Raw genomic sequence first — 27,491 nt, forward strand, 5'->3', positions numbered from 1 at the left:
TCTGCCCGGTTAACCGACAACTACCCAATATTCAGGAGATCTTTTCCCTGATAGCCCATTGTTGGAAAAATCTATAATCTTCAGCGAAGAAATGTTGAAGATAGAAGCTGGAATCGGACCTATAATCTTTTCCCTGATTATTATTATATTTATTCGAAGGTAGAGTTATTTGTTTAAGTTTCGCTCGAAATTTGAGAAGGTATAAATAAAAATATTTGACTCGAACAATAAGTTTAAAAAAATAGACTCGTTTAAAATAAGTTGGTGCCTCATCACTAGTTCTTATCTTGTTGATCATTTTGTATGAACTCTTGTACAATTTCATAACAATGGAATTTCTTTCATATACTCTTCCAAATGCATGTATCCTAGAAATTTTGACTTCATTGGAATATATATACATTGAATTCCAAATCTAAGCATAATCATAGCTTCAATGAGCATGTATGTAAATTGATGCTAATAAATTCTTGGGTAAACTACGTCAGATACCACTAAACTTTAGCCAATGTATTATTTATACATTGAACTTCTAATTTTGCTAATTATAGCACTGAACTTTGATTTATGTTTCAGTTATACCAATTATATAGCTCAAGTTAGCTCAATGGTTAAGCTCTAGCCTATGTTTCCAAAGGATTACGTTTCACTCCCTTAGTAGTAACATTTTAACAAATTTTCTCTAATAAAACGACGTCGTTTTGGTGTGACAACTATATCGGTAACCATCAGGCATGTTACTGTGTCGTTAACGATTGACAACCTAGTGGTATAACTGAAACGAAAATCAAAGTTTGGTGTTATAATTGAAAAAATAGAAAGTTCAGTGGTATAAATGACGCATCCTAAAGTTAGTGGTATATGGTATAGTTTACCCTAAAGTCTTCATCAAAAGCACCATTCATCTTTTTACAGAATTTGACCATTAAATCGAGCCAATGACCCAAAGAAATATGGATCCAAAATTGCTTATTCCAAAGCATATAATGTTTATAAATGGGCCAATGAACGATTACCAAAACAATTGGACCTAACCGTTAATGATCATAGCATTGCTAATAAGCCTGTAATTGTAGATTTATGGGCCAATGTTGAATGTAAGTGTGACAAAGCTTAGCATTAGCAATAACCACTATTTTTTTTATTAATTTGGGTAAATATAAGGTAGTATTTATTCAAAGATAAATCATAACCATTTGACATTGAACGCTCACACCCCTGGCATTCCTCGTGCTTGAACTCGGAATCTCAAGAAATAACAACAATTCAGTTATCACCGAGATCACTTAACTCGTGCCACTAAACATATTTAGGCTATTATATACCTACACCTTGTAGTGTTAGATCCATTTTCATCCATAAACCGGAAAATATTAAATGTTTAAGTACGTTTGATCTTACATTTTCATGCATCAATCAAATTAAACTTAATCAATATTAATATAAATATTTTCTTTAAAAGAAAGTTAATTCTCTATTATCCATTCAAAATAAATTATGATGTGTTATCATTATTTTCTATCTTTTAAAATCAAATTATTACAAGACTTTAGAGGTGTTTCAAAATTTCAAAATTGAACTTATGTTGTTACAAAACTTTTTTTAAAAATAAAAATAATAATAGATATGCACTCCCTCTAATAAAATATTGATTAATTTGAACATAAAAACAGATATTGGGGACTAAACAACAATAACAGAATAAAGGGTTGTAGGTCCCTCTAAAAATGTTTTTGAAAAATACTTGAAAATTGTGGGTTGGGGGGGGGGGATCAAATTATCAGACCTGTAACTTTTTGAGGCTCCCTCATGGACCTACTCTTCGGATGTTTACTTTTCACATTTATATTTTTGGTTTAAAAAGGGAGCAATTATAATAGTAACCCTTTTTCTTTATTTTTTTTTATAAATTTACTTTTATTGATGCAAAAATGAGGTCATGCTGTCAAGCCCTTGGCCCAAAAACTGATCATGTGCCCCCAACTCCCACACAACAAACTTCTAAAATTGTATATGTGTTCACCTTGAAATTGAAAATTTTCTTCGATTAGTTATTTATTTTATTGATGTTGTTCACCTTGAAATTTTTCGTGTCCGCCATGAAAGTCAAGTTTTATTCGATTAGTCACTTATTTTACGGACGATACCCATCTTGAAATTTTATTCCTACTCATCCCGTTTAAAAATTTCATGTATATATACTCACCTTGAAAAATATTTATGGAATCCGCTACTTACTTATATTATTCTTCTTACCAGGTTTGCTGCAATGAATGCCAAATTATGGTACCTCATGGGAGTTTAGATAAGATATTTCATTCATTGACTTCCCATGGATAAGACTAAAAGGTACTTATATGATATATTGGGTAAGATCTAATTTATATAATAGTTTTATTTTAATATTAAATATTAAATTTTTAAAAATTTAATTTTCAAATCCTAAACTTTAAGAGGAAAATAGTCAGAAGTGAAAGAAATGAAAGGGCTAAAGGAATGTTTCATGAAAGAGGCTGAAGATCCATGTCAACCCCACCAGGTGGGATGGCTAATTAGGTGACAAGGACACATGCCCACTAGTAGTCAATTTTGTTCATTTTTATACATTATCTTTGTATTGAAAACATCTTGGACCTTTACTCTTTCTTTAAATAAAAAAATTATCTTTTTCATGGTGGAAATTCAAAGTACAATTTTCAAACCCCATGACATATTTTTTTTTCTAACAAAGTCAACGGTAAGGGAGATGGTATTTTAAGGCACAACTCTCTTGAATCTTATGTTTGTTCTTAAACCATTAGGGTTTTTAATTTTGAGGTAAACTCCTAATAGTGTATGATGCTTTCCACGTTTGTTAGATTTTAATTCCCCCTCGAGTACGTTACTAACAAAAGTACACTCCTTGATGCACTTAGTATTTTGTTTATTCAATGATCCTCTCATGCGTTTAACTTGATTAAATATCTTCGATGAACCCATCAAAAGGTCCCAGTAATAAAAAAAAATATTGATCTTTCTAAAGGTTTTGAATTCGAACAATTACGTATCCAAATGACGAAACACTTGCTGCATTAGTTAACCATACCAAACTTTTCCACCAAGTTTCAAAATAACTAAACTTTTATTGAACAAATCAAATATTGTTTTTCCTTTTATACATAAATATATCTGACTAGGTATAATATTTCATTCCATATATTTATGAAGTGCATTTTTGTGCCTGAAAAAAACCCTAAATGAAATATATATATATATATATATATATATATATATATATGGTTATAAAAAATGTTTAAATTAGAATCAAACAATATCATAATATTATAAAATAACTATAATCAAATTTAAACAAAAACTCGAACTACTCGACTCGACTCGAAAAAATTTCAAATAAGGTTTGAATTATAAAATGATTTGTCAACTCGAATAACTTAAATTTTTTATTCGACTAGATTGAATTCTCATCCCTAATAACTACTGTATTTTATTAATATTTCACAACAAAATCACATTTACAAACAAATTGGTACAGGTAATGAGATGTTATTATACCTTTTTAATTATCCAATGGAAACATGAATAACAAAAATAAAGTGACAATAATTATGAAAAATATAAGTTGGGAGTTCTTTTGAATTTTTGAAATGAGATATTATTTAGGAACAATTAAAACAGAGAAAATTTTTAATATTAGATGCCGAAGAAAGGGTAGAGTACTTAAATGATCTCCCGATTATAGGATACTGTTTTATTAAGTATTTTTAATATTTAGGAACAATTATAGAGTGTTGATTTGTTGAGCCTCTTGAATATTAAAAGTTGAAAAGATGGTCACCCTATTGTTGATTATGTTCCAAATTTATCATTTTTCCTTTAAAAGAACTTGGTGGTTGTGTAAGCTGAACGTTAACATGAAAATTGATTGAGATTCTGAGATCGTATTTTATTATATCATAGTCAATAGGTTAACGTTCAACTCGAAATACTGTTAATTTTTTAACGAAAAAAAGGACGAGTTTAAAACATAATGAATAAGTGAGTGATCATTTCGTAACTTTTAATAATTAAGGGACTCAACAAAATAATATTCTATAATTAAATGACTATTTTATAATTTTTAATAATCGATAGACTTAATAAAAAAATATCTTATAATCCGGGACCATTTATGTCCTTTTCTAAAAAAAATAGAATCGAAGGGTACGTGAAATGTACACAAGACAAGGGGTGAAGGTGGGGGCAAATGACCAGGAAGAAGGGGAAGAATAAAAATAGTCATTTTCGGGGGCTCTGACTCTGAGTAGAGGATGTGGGGTCCAGGTGTCCGTGCACGCGTGCGCTCCGTGTGGACCCCCAAGAATTTCAAAGGTCATATGAAGGAAGACATGACGTACGCTTTGTCATTAATATTATGTTTAAGGGACTAAGATATAAACAATTTTCAACTATAGGACAAAATAAATTATATATTTACTGCCTAAATGATCAATTTAATATATTTGTTCTGTTTTAGTATCTAAATTTTATGTTATTTTAAAATCATGCGTAACAATTTAATTTATATTTTAATTTGTTATTTTATCGTTAAAAATTTAACAGCGATGTTGGTGTGTCACTGTAAAATAATGTCATGTCAATATTAAAAAAATAAAAAAGATCATATTAGCAGTTCTATTAATTTTTTAAGGTGGGAGACCAAATTGAAATATAAACTAAACGTTAGAAATAATTTAAAAAAATAAAATTTAAGTACCAAAACAAGAAAAATGGTAATAATTTAGGTACTGAATGTTGCTGATATGATAACTCTAATTGTTAAAGAGAATATTATTTTTTTTTAACAATGACAACTATATTTTATTAATAATGGAAATGATCAAAATTATAACGCATCAAAATAAAGAGATAAATTTAGAGACAATAGTTACCAAAATACTCATACAAAAGTAAATAATAAACCTAAAAATACGAAGAAAATTAAAACATTCTATTGAAAATGACGACCAATATCAAAACCCAATAACATTCATACAAACTCCTTGTCTCTGTCGAATGAGATGCTTGACGAAATGGTAAAGGAGTGGAGAGCGAACCAAATAATCTGGCAGGTTGCTTCACTATACAATAACCCATATTTACTGAAAAGATATTATTTAGAATTCAATTTTTTCTTCGCTATATAATTATGATTACAATTCTGGTTATATCAGCAAATAAAAACTTTCTTCCTAATCAAAAGAGAGTAAGGTATTGAGCAGTTTTAGAATTCAGTTTTTTTCTTCGCTATACAATTATGATTACATTACCAAATAATTTTTTATCAAAAGAGGGGATCTGACTATACATGTCCACCGACTAACAAATCAAAAAATAAATGTCGTAATGGTTTAAATAGAATATAATTCTTCCTAAAAATTGTGAATTCTAACGTCTATATATGAGGATATACATGCATTGTCAATAATCAAAAAGAGATTTTAAACATATTTTACGCCAATAATCACACGAATTTGTTTTGGAAATGACAAAAAGATAATGGAGTTCCAAATTTTCTTCTCGACTATTAAGAAAAAAAGAATTTGGAATCAATACTAGTTGGCTAAATTGGGAAAAACCATTCACTCACGACAAAAATGAAGAAATGACTGCAAATTAAAATACAAAAGTTAAGGTAAGGTAAGAATTTTAAAAATTTACCGCTTTCCTAAATTGGAAATGGGTTCACCAAAACTATCTACTTGAATGGTCACTAAATAATGAGGTTTTATTCATAATTATAGTATTATCAGTAAATTTATTTTTGATCTGTCAGAGTTAAATATGTTATCTGACGGTTGTATCTATTTATTCAATCAAATAATTATCGTGATCCTAAGGTTGACATTAACACTAAAAATCAATATATAAATCACCGTATACAATTGTAGAAGAAATCATAAACTCTATTTCTTTCTCTCAATTTCTCTATACATAAATCGACTATTTTTTACCTAGATAAAAAAAATCTTCACAACCATAATTTTACCTCAACACTTCTATTAAGTTATAATCTCATATATTAATAAAGTTACTTTTCTTTAAAATAAATATAAGCATTGTCTAAAATACCATCATTGGCACGAATTATTTAGGCAAAGTATACCCTACATATACTCATTTTTTTATTGCCCTTCAATTCCAAGGCTTTGCCTCGGCTAATCTAAATCGACCCGGATCGCACACATGATTTTGGTGGGTGAGTCTCCCATCGGGAGTTTTCTGCATACACAGGATTTGAACCTGGGACGTTACTTAAGCAATATCAAGTTGTTTAGACACTCCTTTTCCTCCCGACAAAAAATACAAAAATATATTGCCCAATTTGAAAATATACTTGAAATTATGATTGAAAAGAATCAAATTATATAAAACACTTTAAAATGTATAACATGTATTGAAAAATATTTTCAACTTTAGCAGGTAGTTAAAAAGCATCTAAAATATTAAAATCCAAAACAGGAAAATTATTTGATAAAATTCAATTTCAGATTGACCTTTCCCCTTATCTTATCACCCCCAAAATGTCAACCATATTCTTGTTACTTGTTTCTTAACCTGTGTTAATCCTTTGGCTGCTGGCTGCTTCCTGTTCAATATATATATATATATATATATAGCTTTTCATTCAACCATAAATCTCAAACAAAGTAATTCACATTAATAGCAACCATAAGGCAGCTGCAGCTTAGTTTCTTTGGCTATGGCAGATGAGTTTAATACAGGAATAAATTGGTGGGATTCATCGAGGACAGCCGGTTCATCTTCTGGGTTAAACAATAGCTTTGGTTGGGCCACTGAAATGGCTGATATCAAAACAACAGCTGCAGCAAGGTCTTCAATGGATTGCGTCTCATCAGTTGTTTTCCAGGAGAACCATAAGCTTCAAGCCATGGATTGGAACCAAGCTTTGCTGTATGTATACTTGAAATATTGATTCTTTGATAACTGGAAATTGTAGGTTTAAAGCTTCAGTCTTTGTTGAAGCAGCCGTGGGGAGAAGCCTGAGTCTACTTTCGGTTCCATGCTTCAAGACCATATCTTGAGCACATCAACTGCCAACTATCATCAGCAGCAGCATCAACAAACAGGATTTGATCAATTGTGTCATGAGAATAGTTCGACCAATTATCAATATGGCCAGTTAAATTTCTCAAACAATGCTCCTTTTTGGAACCCATCTGCAGCTTCCATGGCTGATCATGTTAAGCCCGCGTTTTCCCCATCATTGCAACTCCAGTTTCCAACAGGAATCTTCGATGAAAAACCACTGGTAAAAAAAAACCTTGTTTGAAGAATCTTTTACCACCAGATTTTTCTGTATTAGGGTTTGGAACATTTTTTTGTGTAAATGTTAGCAGAATATATCCGAAGTTCGAGACACGAGCACCGTGGTGAAGAAAAGTGGAAACGATCCCACTTCTAAAAGGCCACGAAACGAAACCCCATCAATCATGCCAGCTTGTAAGGTACCATCAGCTTGATAAAACTTTCCATAATCAGGGTTTGATTTTCCTTGAAACTTTTTTTTTTTGGGGTGGGATTTGTTTTTTCAAGTTCAATAGCTTTGATTGAAAATCATAGGCGAGAAAAGAGAAGATGGGGGACAGAATCACTGCACTCCAACAATTGGTTTCACCTTTCGGAAAAGTGAGTTTTCTCATCATCTTTTTAAATTTTCGCTTTACTTTCTTAATCAAATACTGTTCATCAGAGTTCATCAACATATTTTGATAATTATAATAATTATTATACGTAGACTGATACAGCCTCAGTTCTCTCAGAAGCCACTGAATACATAAAATTCCTCCATGAACAAGTCAGTGTAAGTTGTCATCAACACCTAGTAATTCCTGTTACAAGAAAACATAAAATGTTAACAGTATTTGTATTAGGTTTTAAGTACCCCGTACATGAAAAACAACGAAGCTGCCATACAATACCAGCAGGTACCAATACAGCATTATATTTTTCTTGCTATAAATATAGATATGGCTCATGGTTTCATAATTGATCATTAAGCTTTTTATATTGCATTAATGGCAGGATCCTGAGAAATCCAATGACCCTGAAGGGCATCTAAGAAGCCGAGGACTATGCTTGGTGCCGGTGTCCAGCACGTTTCCATTGACACACGACTCGCCTGTTGATTTCTGGACACCAACACTTGGATCGACTTTCGGGTAGAAAGTGAAAGAGAGAAAAAGGGTTTGATATTCAAGATGGACTGAGAGGAGTTCGTCCTCTTAAAATTTTATAATTTCGTCCCTAATATAAGATGTTAGGTCCATTCTTGCCGGTAGATATATGCAAGTAAATGGAACTGATAGTGAATGAAAGAGTGAAAGAAGTCACCATTTAAAGGTGAAGTCCCAGAAGGGGAAAAATAATGAAAACAAGAGGGGAAAACGTAGATTAACTTTTTTTTAGCAAATATATTTTCATTTTTTATTATTAATTTTAAACGTTTATTTTCATTCATTTAGTATTCTGTAAAACTAAAAGAAAAACCATGATATCTATGTACAAATACACTAAGCCATGCTTTGGTGCTTTTTGAGTGGTCACATTGAAGAGATTATATTGGAAGGAAGAGACAAGTAATATTTTATATTTTAAAAAATATGTAATTTTTTTAATCCCATTTAATACTTTGAATGGAGACCATTGGGGTAAAAAATCCTACACAATAATCAGTATGTGTGGCCTTCCTAAGTCTTCATTAAAAGCACTTTTATGACAATAGCATGACATATTACTAATAAAATTGGAATAACTTTAATTCACTGCTCTATTTTTATTTTATGTAAAAAAAGATTAAAAAAATATAGTGCTTTAAAATTAAAAATTAACCACAATAATAAATTTAATTTTTAAATATATATATATATTCAAATTGATTTATATTATTTATTAATATTAATATAATAAATTTAACTTTTTAATATTTTCTTTTTTTTCCCTCAAAATTACCTCATGATTAACAAAGTTAATTAAAGATTTCCAAGAAAACCCTATCATTTATAAGACAAAAGAAAAAGGGAAAAGCTTGACATGCATAACAAACTAATCATGAAGAACTTCATGAGATTCTACAATCTAATAATCTTCTTTTGTACTCTTTCTTTTTCTTCAAAGTAAAGAATAAAATTCACAAAGAAAGTTAAAAAATATGCCTATTTAATCTAAAAAAATCAATTGAATTATTTATAGATATATATTTCTTTGCTCCTACTCTAGTTGGCCTCAACCATCTTCCACAATGCTTTGGAATCAGTACTCTTGGATGATCAAATTCACATTGCAAAGTTGAAAAAATAGTAATTTTCTCAACTAACATTCACTTCGGTGAAAAATAATATAATATGAGGTACTATATCCTTTTTTGTTTCCAGAATTGTCATGTGATCGGTATTTCTTATAAATTATATAAGTCATTTCATAATTCGGAGGTCTTCTACGGAAGCTGTTCTCAAACTGGTGTTGGGGTCAGCCTACTATCTTATCTCCCCCTTAACCCATTACATATGGGAACAAGGGACAACCATTATAATAATTTTTTTCATAAAATTCATTTTATTTCACTCATTGATATAAAATCATAGACGGTAGGATATTTGTGTACTTCGAATTTAAAATATTTTGAACCGATGAAAGATAGAGAGTATCATTAAAATTCAGTCCCAATCATTTTACATTTGATCTGTATAAAATTTTATATAATAATCTCTACAACAAGAATTAAGCTATTTTCCAGGATTATTTATGCCACTTAAAAGAAGAAATATTGTATGTTGGGGACATCATTTTGGATCATAATTGAAATATATCTCATTTGATCAAGAAGAAGTAGTAACTTGCCTTCAAAACTACCTTAGATATACTTCTATCATTCATCCATGGGTGAAGCATAATTATAATATCACATTTGCTAACACTTTTTTTTTATATTATATGTTCTCTTTAACAGGAATATTGAATAATTAATTTATATGAACCATTTTTACTTTCTTTTATAGCATTTTCATCAACTTTTAGAAAGTCTATATCGACGCTGGGAACACTCTTGACAAAACATCATCTTGGTTCTAACACTCACATATGGGGATTCACTGGCACATGCTATAAGAAGAGCATTAATACGGTTAAGAAAATTTAAACTAAATACGGAATCATAATCATCCAAACAAATTATTGTAAGAGAAAATAACCTCAGTGACCAAAAATGCTTTATAATATACGATTTTAATCAACTTTTTTTGGATTTGTCAAAATGACCAACTAAATCGCAATGCGATCGATAATTCGCAACGCGATCTCCGGTATCGCAAATCAATTTCCAGATTCGCAACGCGAACATCGACTATCGCAACGCGAACTTCCAAATTTGTTGCGATAGTCCAAGTTCGCGTTGCGATTTATTCCAAATTCGTTGCGATAGTCGAAGTTCGCGTTGCGATTTATTCCAAGTTCGTTGCGATAGTCGAAGTTCGCGTTGCGATTTATTCCAAATTCGTTGCGATAGTCTAAAATCGCAACGACTGGTGGTATTGCATTTGTTTCTTAAGAATTTTCTCTAAAAAGATAGGGACGTGTCGAAGACACGTATTACCACGACCACGACCCGAGACGGACGGCGGCGGCGCGCGAGAGTCCCCCTTGTTCTCTATCACTCAACAAGGAAGTGGGAAAGCCAAGCCTTAAAAAACATTCCCAATAGTGTTTCCAATACTATGTGGGATTAAGCATTACCAACACTTGTTCCCAATACTATGTGGGATTGAGCCTTAAATAGTGATATTATTTGTGAATTATAGTTAATAACTTTAGTATTTTGTATGAAAAGTATTTGTGGTTCGTTTAGTTTTCATGAAATTCTAATTTATTTTCAATTGATTGTAATTGCACGATAACAAATTTTTTTATTCTCGCGAGTGATGTAATTTTTTTTTGAATGTTTTACTTAAAATTGCAATAATCGCGATTGATTGTAGATTGACTTTTAATTATGACATATTTAATCGTATAATACTAATGTAATTGGTTGCTGATTCAGTTGTTTTAAGGTGCATGATTGTTAATTGTTTCCTGAATAATCACATAGTATTGGAAACAAGTGTTGGTAATGCTCAATCCCACATAGTATTGGAAACACTATTGGGAATGATATTTAAGGCTTGGCTTTCCTACTTCCTTGTTGAGTGATAGAGAACAAGGGGGACTCTCGTGCGTCGCCGCCGTCGCCGTTCGTCTCGTGGTCGTGGTCGTGGTCGTGGTAATACGTGTTTTCGACACGTCCGCACGAATACTATCTTTTTAGTGAAAATTCTTAAGAAACAAATGCAATATCACCAGTCGTTGCGATTTTGGACTATCGCAACGCAAACTTGGACTATCGCAACGAATTTGTAATAAATCGTAACACGAACTTGGACTATCGCAACAAATTTAAAATAAATCGCAACGCGAACTTGGACTATCGCAACGAATTTGGAAAATCGCAACGCGAACTTGGACTATCGCAATGCGAATATGTAAATCGCAATGCGATAGTCGAAGTTCGCGTTGCGAATCTGGAAACTGATTTGCGATACCGGAGATCGCGTTGCGAATTATCGATCGCATTGCGATTTAGTTGGTCATTTTGGCAAATCCAAAAAAAGTTGGTTAAAATCGTATATTATAAGACATTTTTAGTCACTGAAGTTATTTTCCCTTATTGTAATACCCTAATTTTGTCCGAAGATCTCAAATTACATTGAAGACAATAAAGGATCAATTTGAAGCTGCATGTGTCGAATGTTAAATCAGTTCGAATGACATCAGCGGAAAAGAGGGCGAAGTTCTGCTTTTTGGTTAATGGGTTTGCGGAGAAGATATCTCTATCGATTTGGTCCAACAAAAGCTCCTCAAAAAGTTAGACAAGGGCGCTCAAAAAAGGCAATCATTCATTCTAATAGATTTGCAAGATAATATCAAAATTTAATTCTAAATCTAAATAAATTCACGAACTCGTGTCAACAAAACTACTTGAACTTGAATCATGGTGACTCCCATTAAGACTGCTCTTTGGTTTGGAAACCACTTCTAATATCTTAGAAAGTGGGGAATAAAAATACAGCACTGCAGTTTCCAATTGAATGTCCGAAACAACACAAAGCCACAGCTGACGCCAGTTTAGTCATTTGAACGATCAGCAAACTTATCATAAATCAAAACCAATGTAAGGCCTAACACACGAACAAGCATATATTTGTTGTTTTGCATATTTGTAAAATACAGGAAATTGAAATTCCAGAGAAAATAACAAATGAAAAAGGAGAAATAGTGGGGGGGGGGGTTCTTTTGTAAGTAAATTGAAATCAGGCAGCTGTCTTGAGTTTCTTTGTGATTCCGGCGAAGTACTTCCCTTGGTGGAAAGCTTGTGCCAACTCAAGTTCGGATGGCATTCTTGATCCGTCTCCGGCGTAGGTTCCTGCACCGTAAGGGCTTCCACCTTTCACTTGCTCCATCTCGAACATGCCAGCACCGAAGCTGTACCCAATGGGAACGAATATCATCCCGTGGTGAACAAGCTGAGTGATTGCAGTCAACCTGTGATTGATTTGGAAAAAAAAAATTATTTACATACAAGTTTTGTTTCCATTGTCATTCCATTAATTTTTTTTTTTTTTGGGTAGTAGTGAGTCCATTATATGATGTTGATATAAGAACTTACGCTGTAGTCTCTTGTCCGCCACCCTGGGATCCAGTGCTATAGAATATCCCGGCAGGTTTTCCTGCAAGTTGCTGAGTTCTCCATAGACCTCCAGTTGCATCCATAAATGCTTTGAATTGGGCAGACATCATTCCGAATCTTGTTGGGAAGCCAAACATAAACCCATCAGCCTCGGCAAGATCTTGTGATGTAATAATCGGTACATCACTTTTTGTTGGTGCGCTCATCTTTCCAAGAATCTCTTCCGATAGAGTCTCGGGAACCTGTACCGAATATATCCACAATTACTTCATTTAAATTTTCAATTCTACAAATGTTGTTTGACAAATAATCCTGGGAAGCTTATCTATATGAATTTGAAACAACAGGGCTTAGCAAAACTTGGTTAAACAAATTAAAGGCAATGAATCAAATCAAGGAGGTTTAATTATAAAACAAAGCATATTTATAATGATTTCATAGATAAAAAATACTCCCAACCTTTCCGTATCCGTAAATAAATTACTCTAGACTACTATAAGAAAGCAGTTTTTTTTTTACCACAGCAGCATGGTGCGCGTTATTACCTGCCATAGTGTGGCTTCTACACCTTCAACAGATGCAGCACCTTTCTTTATTTCCTCTGCAAGTTTTTCCACATGTCCGTACATGGAATAGTATCTATAACATAAGTGGGAAGAATTGATCACACTTCATCCCCCAAAAATGATCTGATAAAAGGATTTCACCATATCACAAAATAACTAAGCATAATTAAGAATAACAGAAAAAAAAGGATCATAAAGAATATAATAATAAAAAGAGAACATGACCAAGCCAAGAAATATGTTTCTAAGTAATAAAAAGGAAGGTAACGGTTTTCATGAATTATATTATACATTATGGCCATGAAATTTTGGCTGGTAACAAAGTCTTTGGTTATCATAATGAAACAGTATGGTCAAAGAGTTCAAACTGATTTTAGGACACCACTGGACCACTTAATTCAAAACACGAAAAACTGTGAATCACAAGAAGTTACAATCAGCCAAAAATCAGCAAGTGTTGAAGTCTGACTTCAAATTATAAAATATCAACGTAACAATCAAACAAGAAATCTCTTATAGTTCGAAACTTAGCGTGCCATCCCATAAACCAACACTTTGAGAACTATTTTCAGGATAAATGGATGCAAATATATGACTCAAAATGTGGGGGGAGCTTGAAGATCAATGCCTGGATAAATTTATGACAGAGGAAAAATATGGAAAAGGGACCTATATAAGGGGCCAAATAAACAGAAAAACTATGATCCAATTACCTTACACCATCATTCATCTACAATAAGTTAACACAGGACACAGGATTATAAGGTTAATGCTGCCATAAACTAGGATATAAGAATACAACTAAAATACTGAACCAACAATTATAAACCTGCAAATTTAGTTCATAATAATAATTGCATAGTATAGAACTAATCACTCCTAAAAAGAACATGCCATGGGCTTACATGATACCTTATTAAGAGGGATAACTGTTTTTCATTTCAATAAAAAATTAAATGTCCGATGTTGCTTAGAAATGATGCCAAGAAATTTATCTTATGTCAAATTGTCAATACCTACAGTCGTCATTGCTTTTCAAATTCCAGAAATCCGATAGTCACAAAATAAGTGTACAACAACAGCGAAAGCATCAAGAGGTCTACAGAGTGCAAAAATCTACAGTAACATATTAATTCTGAAACATGCCAAACGTATGCCTACCATATGGTACTAACCATAACATGACAAATAGTAAAGATTTTTTAGTTCAAAACAATGGTGAGGAATTTAATTTCCTTATTCCCACCATTCAGATAGGTCTAATTTCTTAAGAACTTGCTCTGGCCCCAACGAAAAAATTTCCTGGCTGCACTTGATCCCTGCTTAACCTTGTTCTTGGAGGACTCACAATATGGTGCGATTAAGTCACAACAAACAAGTACAGAAGATGATAGCAGCAAGTATAGCATGTGATACCGAGTCAAGTAATCATACGGGGAATAGTAGTGAGTACATGCTTGATTCATCTTAAAAACTTGTCCGCAAGTAAAAGAAACAGAATCCTCTCCCATAAACCGACAACTTGTCTCCATATTATCGTTCAACATATTCAAGCTTCTTACATAGATTATATGTCTCACTTATCAAGTCATTGAGAGAGCAGAACGCAAATCACTCGATTATTCGATAGCATAATAATTTGTAAGCTAAACTCGAAAAAAATAACATAGCCTTCCGCAACCCAAATCTGTATGCAACATGTAAAAATTTACAGTTTAATAAAAGATGCAAAACAGACCCAGTTAAGATTTCACGGTTTTCTACAATCAGCTCATTTCCTTTTCTACCATCTAATCAGTTTTCCCCATTTTACTAACGCATCAATCCAAACAGACATAATCAAATTGCAAACTAAACGTTAATCTACGAATTTACCATTTTGATCACGCCTCATAAAATAGCTCAATCCCAATATATCTGAAACTACTGATGTCAGTAACTTCTACAGTTGTTTCTAAATCAACCAATGATACTGCGTTTTTCTGGTATCCAACTCGAAATTAATTTCTAACTTAAAGCAATTAAAAGGCTCATTTTTCCAGCTCCAGAAACTCCAATTATACGACAGCAAACTAATTTGTCACCCTAACTATTCTAAGATTAACCGAAACTCCAAACTTTCTGTTAAACTATAAATACAGAAATGAAAAACCAAGTTCAGCGGAGTCAAAACAAAGCAGGTGAACTAATTTCGAAAGTTAAATCAAATAAAAGCTACAAGAAGAAAGAAAAACACTCACAAATCTCAAACCCAACCAAAGTAAAGAAAATCAGTCAATCATCACAATCAACGACATTTCGCACAAAAAATGCTTAATAAAAAAAACGAAAATAGAATTAATAATACATACACAATATACACTTTGGTTGCCATTGATGAGTTCCTCGTAAATCACGATCAAAAAATTTTCTTTTTCTAAAAAAAAATTCGCTCTTTTTTTAAATCTGAAAAGCAACGGATGGTGAATATGGGAAAATGAACCTGTATTTATAGTTGCACGATGGGTTTAATTTAATTATTTGCTAATCGTATGATTAGCAAAAACGATGCCGTACGCATGGGTTTTAAAAATGCGGTTGGTGGTTTAACTCGAACAATAATATGAGATTTAATGATGAGATGCTGTCACGCTCGTCAAGCATGTGGTCGTTACACATAAAGTTAATGATGCTACTACCTATCTGGAAGCATTTATTATTAGGAGTGGCAACCTGGTTGGTTCGGGTCCGGTTTTGCTCGTCCCGTTTTCGAAACCGAAATGAATCTTCATCCTCGATCCTGATCCGATCCTCGTCGAGTTTTTAATCGGGGTGCCCCGTCGGAAATTTTTTTTCCCCGTCTCTGAACCTGACCTGAAATATTATACTCAAACTCGAACCCGAAAATATTATATATATAATTAATATAAAAAATATAAAATATTATATATATATATAATCGGGGCGGGGATACCTTGCCCCGTCCCCGAACCCGACCCGAAAAAATCTCCGATACCCGACCCATCCCGATATCATTCAAACCCGACCGACCCGAACTTAACTGGATTTCGGGTTTCCCCGTCGAGTTCAGGTCATTCTGTCATCCTTATTTATTACTCTTTATTTTTATTTCAATTTAATTTTTATTAAAATTATCAGGTCAACCTTAATTTCATTTTTATATGTTGTTTGTGCTAGGATAAATTATAAATTTTACCACTCAATTTTTTTCATTCCTATTTTAGTCATTAAAGATTATTTTTTAATTTCTTACCGAACTTTTTGATTTGCTCTTATTTTAATCTTTTTGTCTTTAAATATTTAACGATGTCATGACTGTATATTTTCTTTTGAAAATTATAAAATTGACCTAAAACTTTCATCCTTTTGTTTTTGAAAAATATTTCTAATTTATAATTTCCTTTGATTTCTCGATAGCAAAACACTTTCTTCTAAACCTCAACGATGGGAGGTGAGGAGGAGGAAACGAATCATATATTTTGATTCCATGCCGACAGGATGATGAATAGTATAGATTGAAGTAGGGCTGTAAATGAGAAGAGACAGATCGTGGGCTACTCGAGCTTGACTCGGTCAAAGCTAGATAAATACTCTACTCAAGTTCTTAATGAGTCGAAATTAGCTACTTGATACTCGACTTGAAAAGCTCGCGAACATCTAAAAAATTAATATATTAAACTTTTTTTAAAAATTAAACTAGAAAAAATATTAATATTAATACGTTGATTTTTTTTTATAAAAAAAACAGTATAATGTTTTTATGTACTTAAGGTTCAAGTTTGAGCTTGAGCTTCAACCGAGTTAAGTCTAAGAATTTTTTTATTTCAAGATTTTTTGAGTTTTAATTCATAATTTCGAGTTCAAGTCAAGCTTGAAAATTTTAAGCTTGTGAGATTTCGAGCCGAGTCGGGCTTCATTTTAAAGTTTTGGAGTCGTGTTGAGCTCAATAATACTCGAACTTAACTCAGCTTGTTTACAATCCTAGATTGGAGTGATTTGATTTTTTTATGAGTTTTGAGTTTAAACCTAGATTTTAAAATGATTTGGATAAAATCTAAACTGATAAAATGATAGGAGTCAATGAATCTAATTGGTTGATATTTTGAATGGTGTGAAAAGACATTAAAAATGATAATTACAGTGGCGACGTAACATATAGATGAGATTATAAAACTTTCGTATTTGAAGGAAGAAGATAAAATTAATTCAAAAAGAAAGAAAAAGAAGAGAAAATAACGTGAATGACACATAAATTTTATGTAAAAAATACAGTTTATATCAACACAGGTGACTGTCATGTCACCGTTTCAATTTTGATTTAATACACGATCGAACAAAATAAAAACAAATCAAGAGTCTAATGAATAAACTAATAAGTTTTACATTTTAACGACTAAAATAAGAGTAAGAAGAAAGTTGAATAACCGAATTTATTATTTACTCTTGATGTCAAGTATGGGTGGACAAAAAGAGGGGTGTTTTAATTGCATATAGTGGAGAAGTAAAACGAGGGCCGTTGGATTTGCATTATGAATTATTATTAATATTTTTGGGGAGGAGTAATGGAGTTAGGGGTCCAATAAAAAAGGATGAAAAATGTTAATGAGTGGCAAGGGCATGACATTTGTATGTTGTCGCAATGGAACTAATGCCTGCCTGACATATATGGGGTAACTTCTCCCATGCTACATTTTCATCCAATCAACTATTTAAGTGGTAAACAATTTCATATTCTTTAATTAATATATCAAATTTAAATATTTGGTATGCAAAATATATCTGTTAAAAGACCCGTTCACTAAAATTAAATATGTGATCTCAAATTAATATCGATGAAATCTTAAAACTGGATAGCAAAAAAAATTCAACCTTTGTTTTTCATCAACAAAATCCAACACCCTCCCAGTCATCCATTTCATGATATATTCATATATTATACACATTTGCATGATCCAATGGTCCAACCACATCATCATCGTCATAATAATCATTCACACCACATACCACTTTATATCATTTTATGCCAGTCTTAAAAAAGTTGAGCTGGTTTTCACGTGATTTTTGGGTCATTTGGCGCTCTCTTACCTAACTATACATAATAATTAATGGCTTTTTCATCTTGGTTTTGTGAAACCCTTTGGAGTAAAATTTAAGTACATTGTAAATAAATGACGAACGCAGTGATAAAATATATTATATTTCGAGAAAAAAATGGAGCACCAAAAAACAGAAAACCGACTTTTGCTTCAATGATGCCCTCAGGCTGTCATCATCTCTTCCATAAAGTTTCGATCTTTTAAATTTCTGGCTTGTTTATAAAGATATAAATTTGCTTACCTATATAATCGGATGATATTGCCCTTACAAGTGGTCCTGGATTAGCATAAAGTTGCACATCCTGTAGCCTTAAGACGTTCAACAGCCGACCACACTTTGCTGTAACCTAAGTCTCTTTTTTGGACCATCTTTTATGAATGATATCTACAGAATGGGGAGGCTTCAACAAATCCTGGAATTGGATTCCAGGATGAGATTGATGAAAGCTTCTGCTTTCCCTTTTGTCACTGGTCTCTACTAAGAAATCATCAGCAACAGTACCACCCAGCTATTTTGATCTGCATACCTTCTCCCATGCCACTATTGCCCAACCCCTCTTCTTATATTTTCTAGACCAGCAGAAGGACCTAATCAGAGAGGTGATATCATCGATGATGCCCTCGGAAAGAAGGTAGCAAGACATCACATATGCGGGGAGAGCTTGAACCACTGATTTGAGGAAGATCTCTCTACCTCTAAAAGAAAGAAGGTTCTTAGTCCATCCCTGGATTCTTTTAGCCGTTTTATCCTTAAAAGCTGAATGTGGACGTTTTCCCTTTTCCGACAATGAGTAGTATCCAAGGTAAGAGCCCAAATCTTCTCTTTCTTCCACTCTAAACACTTGTCTAATGTTCCTTCGATGATCCGGGTGTGTGTTGTTGCTGATGTAAATGCTGGACTTTTCATAGTTCACTTTCTGCCCCGAAGACTACTCATAAACGTGAAGAATTTCCTTCACCTTTTGAGCTTCTAATAAAGAGTTCTTGATGAAAAGTTTGATGTCGTCAGCATATAGGAGGTGAGAAATTCTGGGGCGGCGCATGCTACCTTTCACTCCCTTTATGAGGCCTTTCTATTGTGCATCCAGCAGTAGAGCTGAAAGACCCTGCGCACAAAAGAGAAACAAATACGAAGAAATTGGGTCTTCTTGACGGAGTCCTTTTTCAGGAGTGAAACAGTCTGACAGATGTCCATTGATTCTAATCTGGTAAGTGACAGTGCTTATGCATCTATTGATCAGCGAGACAAAATCCTCATTAAATCCCATTTGAGTCATAACTCATAACATTGAGGACAAAGTTCCATTCTACCCTATCGTATCGTAAGCCTTTTCCATGTCCAGTTTAATAGCAACCCCTTTGTTAGGACTGTTCTTAGAACCTTTAAGATAGTGGAGAAGTTCATGGGCTACCAAGAAATTATCAGAAATTCTCTTACCAGGAACGAAAGCACATTGATTGATGGCAATACATTGAGACATAACTGGCTTAAGGCAATTGAAGATAACTTTAGACAACACTATAGACAACAAAGCAAAGACTAATCGGTCTAAAGTTTTTCATGGACTCAAGGTTACTAACCTTAGGGATGAGAACAATGACGATTTTATTAACCTCACGCATATTAACTTTTCCATTCAGCAGGTCAAGACATAATTTAACTAGGTCATTACCAATCACATCCCAAAAAGAGCGATAAAAGGAACCAGAGAGACCATCAATACATGGTGCTTTGTTTAGGTTGATTTGGGAGAAGGCTTGGAGGATCTCCTCAGAGGTGAATTCACAACATAATTTTGAGTTGTTTTCTGGAGAAACACATCTGTTTATGGCATTCAAGATTGCTTGCGAAGTTTCCATTCTCGAAGATCGGAAGAGAGAATAGAACCTTTTGGCCACCCCAAAAAACTCTTGCGGTTGATCCACCCAATGTCCACTCTCATCATACAGCTCTGCAATCTAATTTTTCTTCTTTCTACCATTGGCCCTGGCATGAAAAAAGGTAGTATTTATGTCCCCTTCTTTAAGCCAAGCAACTCTAGACCTCAGTCTCCAATAGGCTTCATCCTTATCAATTAGCTTTTTGAGCTCTCCTTTAAGACTAGCAATACGTTCAATTGAATCTTCGGTTATTGGATCTGTTTTCAGCTTTTCAATCTGTGATTTAATGACTTGTTCCTCCTTTTTTACCATAGTCCTCCTCGTTCTCTGCCAATTGCCTAGCCTATTCTCAATCTCCTGCATCTTGTTCAAATTAGTCCCCGCAGTCTCATTCCATACAACTCTAACCACTGCCTTGCAATGATCCTCTTTGGTCCAACATGGGTCAAATATGAAGTAATCCCCCACGAGGCTTGAGGGGAATCTCGCAAAGCACCTAACAGATTAATCAAGATCGCCGCATAATCTGAGCAGATAGTCAACTCAGTGGAGACACTGTAAACTTTGAACAAGTGTATCCAGTCCGGGGTTGCAATAAATCGGTCTAGCCGCTCCTGGATGTGATTTTGAGCCTGACGGCCATTGGTCCACGTATACCACCCTATTTTGGGTCTTAAGTCCCACAAATTAGCCCTTTGCAATCCCATTATGAAATTGTTCATATCCACTTTAGGTCTTTTCCTACCCTCAATCTTCTCGCTAGAGTGGATTATCTCGTTGAAATCTCCTCTCACTATCCAAGGCAAATGAGAAAGTCCAGCAAGTCTATTCAACATATCCCAATTTTCTTTGCTTCTAGTGCTAACACACCAACCATAAAACCCAGTGAAGCGAAATGGTTGATTATTACAGGAGACTTCCGCATCAATGTGAGAGTTAGAGTAGCCAAGATGACAACATCTACTTCTTCATCCCATAATAACAAAAGCCCGATACAATCATCAGATTTTTCAACAACAAAACAATTTTTCATTCCTACTCTAATCCTAATCTTCTCGACTTTGTTCATCCTAATCCTAGAGTCAGAAACGAAGACAAGTTTTGGGCCCTTTTTAGTAATAATTCTTTTAAGCTCTTGAACTGTCGATGGTTCCCAAGGCCGCGACAGTTCTAGCACAAAACTATTATGGTGATCGGCGGGGCTGCTCGGTAGCCTCTTCCATTGGTAAAAAGAAATTGCTAACCTTTGAAGGAGCCTTCAAATAGTCCTCTTCAGAGTTCTCATTTATTGAGTTCAAAGTAATTACCTTATTTGCGGGGTCAAAACCTTTACACTTATTCCCTTGCAACTGGACTTTTTTTGAACGACGTACTTCACTAAAAATGGCCTAGACAACTTGTACCGCCTTATGTGATGTATCCAAGATAGATAAAATCCATATCCTTTAAAGATCTTTAACATATCATTTATCCTATGAACCTCGATCTCTGTATCATGTTAATCCCATGAGTGCTTTGGTTTGACCAATGAACTTTCTAATAGAGAAAATAGTGTATTTAAGAATTTATTAAAAGATTTCAATAGTTAAAAGGAGTGTTGTTTTTCTTTAAGGACTTGGATTCGAGCTGATGTGTTTGCAGGGTATGTGTTGTCAATGACTAAAAAAAATTCTGAAGATATAATACATTGCAATCCATCCGTACTATTAAAAATATATTATATTTCGAGAAACAGAAAATTGACTTTTGCTTATATGATCCCCTCAGGCTGTCATCAACTCTACCATAATGTTTCAATCTTTTGATGTTTTTGCTTGTTTACAAATATATAAATGTGACCGGCTGTGTCCCTTTCCTTACGTATATAATCCGATGGTATTACCTGTAGAAAGTGGTGCTGGATTAGCATAAAGTTACCCATCACTTTACTGTTAACCTAAGCCTCTTTCTTTGGACCATCTTTTATGAATGATATGTACATGCTTCAACAAATCCGGGAAAATGAATGGTCAGCATGACAGCATTAATAGCTGGTTGTTATGCTTTTACTTGTAAACTTATTTGCTTTTGCACATGATTCTGGTATCTAAGCATTAGAATTAACAAGTTGTAGAAGAAACAAGAACTAACATTTCTATACCAGATAGCTCTTGATATAGAACAAATGTAGCAGAAAGCAAGCGCATATTCAATAACTTCTAAATGACAGTATGGAGCATAACAGATTGAATGAAATGTAAGACCTTTTTCTTATCGTGCCTCTAATAAAGATAAACTTATTTCGTTTCTCGAAGATGATCCGTCATTTCCGGATGAACAATCTGCTTCAAAGGGTTTCTTGCAAAACAGGAAACCAGGTTGTCTAGGCAAAGGCAGTTCATTATGGCTTACTAACATCACCATCACGGATGACATGCTTGGTCTTTCCTCAGGATGCTGTTGTACACAAAGAAGGCTAATGTGTATGCATCGCAGCAGCTCGGATAGATCACAAGTCTCTACTAAGAAGTCATCAGCAACATCCAGAGGTTTGCCTTCTTGCCATAAACTCCATGCCTGCGGTAAAATTCAAACCTTTTAAGCATTTGTAGTTCAAGTTAGAAAACATAATGATATATATATATATATATATATATATAGATAATAGTATCTGTCGAAGTTTACATGTTCAATGAGATTGCCGCCTTGATTTGCATGGTAAAACCCTCTGTTCTTTCTTCCACTTATGACCTCCAATAGTACAATCCCAAAGCTAAAAACATCTGATTTTACTGAAAAGAGCCCGTCGGTAGCGTATTCTGGTGCCATATAACCACTGCAGAACATGGTCAGATAAAGAAAATGATTTTTGTTATTAGATTAATCTATCAAATAATATGACAGAGGCATAAAAGTACACTTACTAAGTTCCAACTACTCTATTTGTGTTGCCTTCTGTTTGATCTCCACCAAAAGTTCTTGCCATGCCAAAATCCGAAATTTTTGGGTTCATCTCGTTATCAAGTAGAACATTACTAGATTTTAAATCTCTATGAATAATCCTCAACCTTGAGTCTTGATGAAGGTAGAGTAGTCCCCTAGCAATCCCGCAGATGATTCGGAAACGCTTGGACCAAGTTAATACCTTGCGTCTCGTTTGATCTGGGAAGTACACATTCATGTTAGGCCAACATCTTATTTGATCATTGAAGAATCAGAAGTGAAAATTGAGAGGTTTTCTAATAATTTTCAGACCAAAAATGAAAGAGTTGAGGCTTCCATTAGGCATGTATTCATAAACCAGCATTCTCTCATCTCCATGAATGCAGCATCCAAGAAGCCTTACAAGATTCCGATGCTGAAGTTTAGCAATCAACGTTACTTCGTTCTTGAACTCGGTTAATCCTTGTCCAGAACTCTTTGAAAGTCTCTTCACTGCAATTTCTTGTCCATTTGGAAGTGTCCCCTGGAAAATTGTACAACATTTTTATTAGCATTCGGGTAAAATGATTAATCAAAGTCGCTCTAATAAAATACAGCAACTTTCACCTTATAAACAGGTCCAAAACCGCCTTCACCTAGCTTGTTACTCAATAAAAAAGTATCAGTAGCATGAGCAATTGTACCGAACTCGAATACTGCAAGCTCCATATCTTCATTCTCATTATCATTTACAGTCTTGTCTTCAACGTTATCTGAAAAGAGTAAAAACATTAGACTAGGAATTTCCCTTGCCTATTTTCTATATTTCTTGATATATATATATATATATATATATATACATGTCTATGGACAAACACTGAAACCAAAAAAATTCCAAGCACGTTTATTCTCTACTGGACTGCTGCAGAGTATAAAAAAAGTTCAAAACCATCTATGTCAGACACATTTTCAGACAAGGGTATGGGATATGATCTTCTAATTACCCTCCAGATACATAGGAAAAGTTCAAAAAATCGAAGATATCATGTCGGATACGAGACACATACCCCCGAAAAATACGTAACATAGATGAGCAAAATGATTTTGGTATTTGTAGGAAAGAACAACATGGACTACCTTTCAAGTTTCTCCTGCTTCTGCGAATGTAACAAACGACTAAAACAAACCCCAAAAGCGCAGCAATTACAGTTCCAAGTATGATGCCAAGCTTCATCTTACCCTTTTTCTTCTGTTCTGCCATTACCAATATCGATGAAGAAGCAAAGATGTTAATTACTGGGTAAAACAAAACCCAAAAAAACATAGCCAGAAGATGTAATAAGAACATTTACTAATTTTATAAACCAGTACCTGCTGCTGCTGAAGCAGATACCCTGATGTAAAGGTCCTGACCATCTGATTGAAATTGTTTGATATCAATCAGATCATTGAACCACATTGCGCAGCCACTACCTCCTCTTGTAACATCTAAATTAGTGTACGCCATGCAAGAACAGTTCCTCAAGCACCTTGCCCTACATTCCTTGAGATTCATAGTTTTATTAACCCAAGAATTTGGGGTGTCTGGAGTTTTCACCTTGGCAGTTTTAACAAATCCATCTCCACTCTGGCAGTTCAATGGCTTACTGTGTATACACCCATCGGACCAATCTGACGAGTTCCATCTTTCGAGCAACTTCGGCCTGAACCCTGTAAAACATTGACAAGCCGGAAGCTTATTGTTATCACAGTTCCCATTTGGACCACAAAGTCCACATCTATCACAGTAGTCACTCGGCATGATCGAAAACAGCTTCCATGTTTGAGTTTCAGGGTTCCATGTGTACCTTTGTCTTACACTTTGGGTTTGGTTCAAAACAAACCTGGACATCACTGATTTATTCTTGAGGAAATATATGTAGTAAACCTCATTTTCATTCCAGACAAAGTCATAATAAAAGATGGGATTCGACCTCAAATTTGGTGTGCCACTAAATCCATCGCCATTCCATAACCCACTCCGATAGTACTTTTCCACGCCTCTCCTCAGCACCATTTCTGGACTTCCTTCAAGTTCTACACCATAAGTAAGATCACCTGGAGATGGATCATCCCAGTTCTTCCAGGCCGAGAGTCTTCGATGCAAACCTGTTCTTAAATCAATACCGATTTTCATCCCTGCTAACATTGTATCCGATGGATAATCAAAGCTTTGCCATAAGTAATTCTCTGGGTTACTATCGTTTCCATCTCTGACGACAAGATTTCCAGAATCAACGAGCTGCAATACCGGACTCTGAACACTTGCTGTCGTGTTAGTCGACCAAACAGCTGTTGTGTTCCGAACTTGAAGCACAATTCTGCCACTTGTTTCTATCTTCAACACGCTAGTGGAATCGTTTACTGGGTTTATCCGGTTTGCAACCCAAACAACAGTTTGCATGGGGGTGGTGTTGTACCAGATTCCCAGGTAGCGGTTCTTGGAACTGCCGGGAGAGAAGAAACCCAACGCGAAGCTTCCATCATTGGAGACCAATTTCATCCCATCAGGGAGTGATTCCGATGGAGAAATGGTGTCGGTTGCGGTTGAAACTTTTGAGAAGACGATGAGAAAACAACAAGCACTGAAGAAAAAGAAAACCGTTTCCATGGATGTCTGACAGCTCATTGCTTGAAGAATTAAGTGCACACTCCATTTGATTGAATATTCTACTGTTCATGCATTGACCACGAATGCAAGTCCTTTGTCTGCACTAGACTTTTGTCATGGGATTTTGTAAATAAAACTTGGCAAGTCTTCTTCAATAATGACAGACTTCAAGTGTTTCACATTCAGCCGACTTCGAAGACGCTTATATTTTTTTGGGTAAAATACATAAATAACCATATAACTATGGCCTGGATAGCGAAATGACCACCATATTAAAATTTGTGTCCATATAACCACTATACTATTTAAATTAATTCAAAACAGTCACACACCGTTAACATTTAACATAGGTGTTTACTAGGTAGTTAACAAAAATGGTATAATTAGGATGTGAATCCTTGTAAAGTTACATATTTGTGACGTTGACATCGTACTTTGTTTTCTTCCATCACTACTTGTATATGATTTGTTCCCTTGGATTTTTATTTAATCAAATTTGATCCTGATTATGCTTTTAATTTGTCTAATACCTTAATTTGAGCATTAACTTTAAAATATTTTATTCTAGTCATGTATTAAATTTGTAGAATAAATCGCCTAGATTTTAGAATTAATCGTTGAGCCAATTCTAACACTTGTTATCAAGATAATACATATGTTATATAACTTGTTCAAGTTTAGGTAGAAAAGTAAAACTAAAATAACTTAATTTCATTTGAACTCAAGATCAACTAGTAACTGAGCAAAACCTTAACCAATAGGCTAATTCTAATATTTAGGAACCAATTAAAATATATTTATAAATATATAATTAGTTAATGATATAAATAGACAAGTGAGGACATAAATCTAGGCCAATTAAGAATATGATAACACTCAAATTGCTAAAAAAAATTAATATATTATTTATAACTAATTTAAGATTATTTTTTAAATTGAAGTTATTAATTTTATATTTATTTATTAATGATTATAATTTGAATCTTAAAATTTTTTCTTATGATTATAATTTGAATATTAAATTATTTTTTAATGATTTCATATATATAAGCATTAAAAAAATAAATATGGAAACAATAAATTTAGTTTAAAAATATTAAAATCTTAAATCAATTATAAATAAACTATTATATTTATTTTAGTGATTTAAGTGTTGTCATATTCTTAATGGCCTAGATGTAAGTTCTCACTTATCCGTTTTTATTTTTTATTATTAACTATAATATATATATATTATAATTGATTCCTAAATATTAGATTTAGTTTATTGGTTAATACTTGCTTGATTATTAATTCATTTTGTTTTCAAATCAAAATTAAGTTATTTTAATTTTTTATGCCTACACTTAAATTAGCTCAATGGTTAAGGCATGCACGGGTTACCCTTGGTACCCAAGTTGGATTTCCTTGTGTGTCAAAACTTATCTTTATAAAAAATCACAAACGAATCGTTCTATTAATCGATTGACACAAACATGTTAATGAATCACTAAATACGAGACATCAACCTGTGGTGGAGTGATTAGAGATGGACAATGGATTTATGGTTTCTCACGTAGTTTTAAAAGGTGTTCGGCTCTTATGGGCGATTCATGATGCACTCAACACATGCATGGAGGTTA

General features: G+C 33.6%; 3 protein-coding genes across 3 annotated transcripts; 1 reads left to right on the top strand and 2 right to left on the bottom strand.

The window, feature by feature from the left end:
- The first annotated feature begins 6,739 nt into the window (after nucleotides 1-6,739).
- LOC120164974 (transcription factor bHLH123-like) lies at nucleotides 6,740-8,433 on the top strand. Its single transcript, XM_039174592.1, has 7 exons — nucleotides 6,740-6,951; nucleotides 7,027-7,309; nucleotides 7,395-7,505; nucleotides 7,621-7,686; nucleotides 7,796-7,861; nucleotides 7,932-7,985; nucleotides 8,083-8,433. Exons 1-7 carry the CDS (start codon nucleotides 6,740-6,742, stop codon nucleotides 8,221-8,223), a joined length of 933 nt encoding a protein of 310 aa, XP_039030523.1. The 3' UTR covers nucleotides 8,224-8,433.
- Nucleotides 8,434-12,212: 3,779 nt separating this feature from the next.
- On the bottom strand, nucleotides 12,213-15,715 carry LOC120164975 (probable NAD(P)H dehydrogenase (quinone) FQR1-like 1). The gene is made up of 4 exons (XM_039174593.1): nucleotides 15,693-15,715; nucleotides 13,321-13,414; nucleotides 12,755-13,017; nucleotides 12,213-12,630 (listed from the first exon to the last, which is right to left on the bottom strand). Exons 1-4 carry the CDS (start codon nucleotides 15,713-15,715, stop codon nucleotides 12,399-12,401), a joined length of 612 nt encoding a protein of 203 aa, XP_039030524.1. The 3' UTR covers nucleotides 12,213-12,398.
- A 6,791-nt stretch (nucleotides 15,716-22,506) lies between these two features.
- Nucleotides 22,507-25,832, bottom strand: LOC120164971 (G-type lectin S-receptor-like serine/threonine-protein kinase At4g27290). Its single transcript, XM_039174589.1, has 7 exons — nucleotides 24,594-25,832; nucleotides 24,357-24,473; nucleotides 23,847-23,992; nucleotides 23,553-23,763; nucleotides 23,222-23,459; nucleotides 22,983-23,133; nucleotides 22,507-22,874 (listed from the first exon to the last, which is right to left on the bottom strand). The coding sequence occupies exons 1-7, from the start codon at nucleotides 25,759-25,761 to the stop codon at nucleotides 22,569-22,571; spliced, it is 2,337 nt and encodes a 778-aa protein (XP_039030520.1). The 5' UTR covers nucleotides 25,762-25,832; the 3' UTR covers nucleotides 22,507-22,568.
- Nucleotides 25,833-27,491: the final 1,659 nt, after the last annotated feature.

Source organism: Hibiscus syriacus, unplaced genomic scaffold, assembly GCF_006381635.1.
Source record: "Hibiscus syriacus cultivar Baekdansim isolate YM2019G1 unplaced genomic scaffold, ASM638163v2 tig00111564_pilon, whole genome shotgun sequence".
NCBI lineage: Eukaryota > Viridiplantae > Streptophyta > Magnoliopsida > Malvales > Malvaceae > Hibiscus > Hibiscus syriacus.

Bases quoted from the DNA above. Each gene is read 5' to 3' on its own strand.
- LOC120164974 (XM_039174592.1), top strand. From the start codon at position 6,740: ATGGCAGATGAGTTTAATACAGGAATAAATTGGTGGGATTCATCGAGG. The intron at 7,310-7,394 runs GTAAAAAAAAAC...TGTAAATGTTAG, and splicing joins TCTTCGATGAAAAACCACTG to CAGAATATATCCGAAGTTCG. The intron at 7,506-7,620 runs GTACCATCAGCT...TGAAAATCATAG, and splicing joins CAATCATGCCAGCTTGTAAG to GCGAGAAAAGAGAAGATGGG.
- LOC120164975 (XM_039174593.1), bottom strand. From the start codon at position 15,715: ATGGCAACCAAAGTGTATATTGT. The intron at 13,415-15,692 runs GTATGTATTATT...CTTATGTTATAG, and splicing joins GCAACCAAAGTGTATATTGT to ATACTATTCCATGTACGGAC. The intron at 12,631-12,754 runs GTAAGTTCTTAT...AATCAATCACAG, and splicing joins GGCGGACAAGAGACTACAGC to GTTGACTGCAATCACTCAGC.
- LOC120164971 (XM_039174589.1), bottom strand. From the start codon at position 25,761: ATGAAATTGGTCTCCAATGATGGAAGCTTCGCGTTGGGTTTCTTCTCT. The intron at 23,993-24,356 runs GTAGTCCATGTT...TACTCTTTTCAG, and splicing joins AAGCAGGAGAAACTTGAAAG to ATAACGTTGAAGACAAGACT. The intron at 23,764-23,846 runs GTGAAAGTTGCT...ACAATTTTCCAG, and splicing joins GTTTTGGACCTGTTTATAAG to GGGACACTTCCAAATGGACA.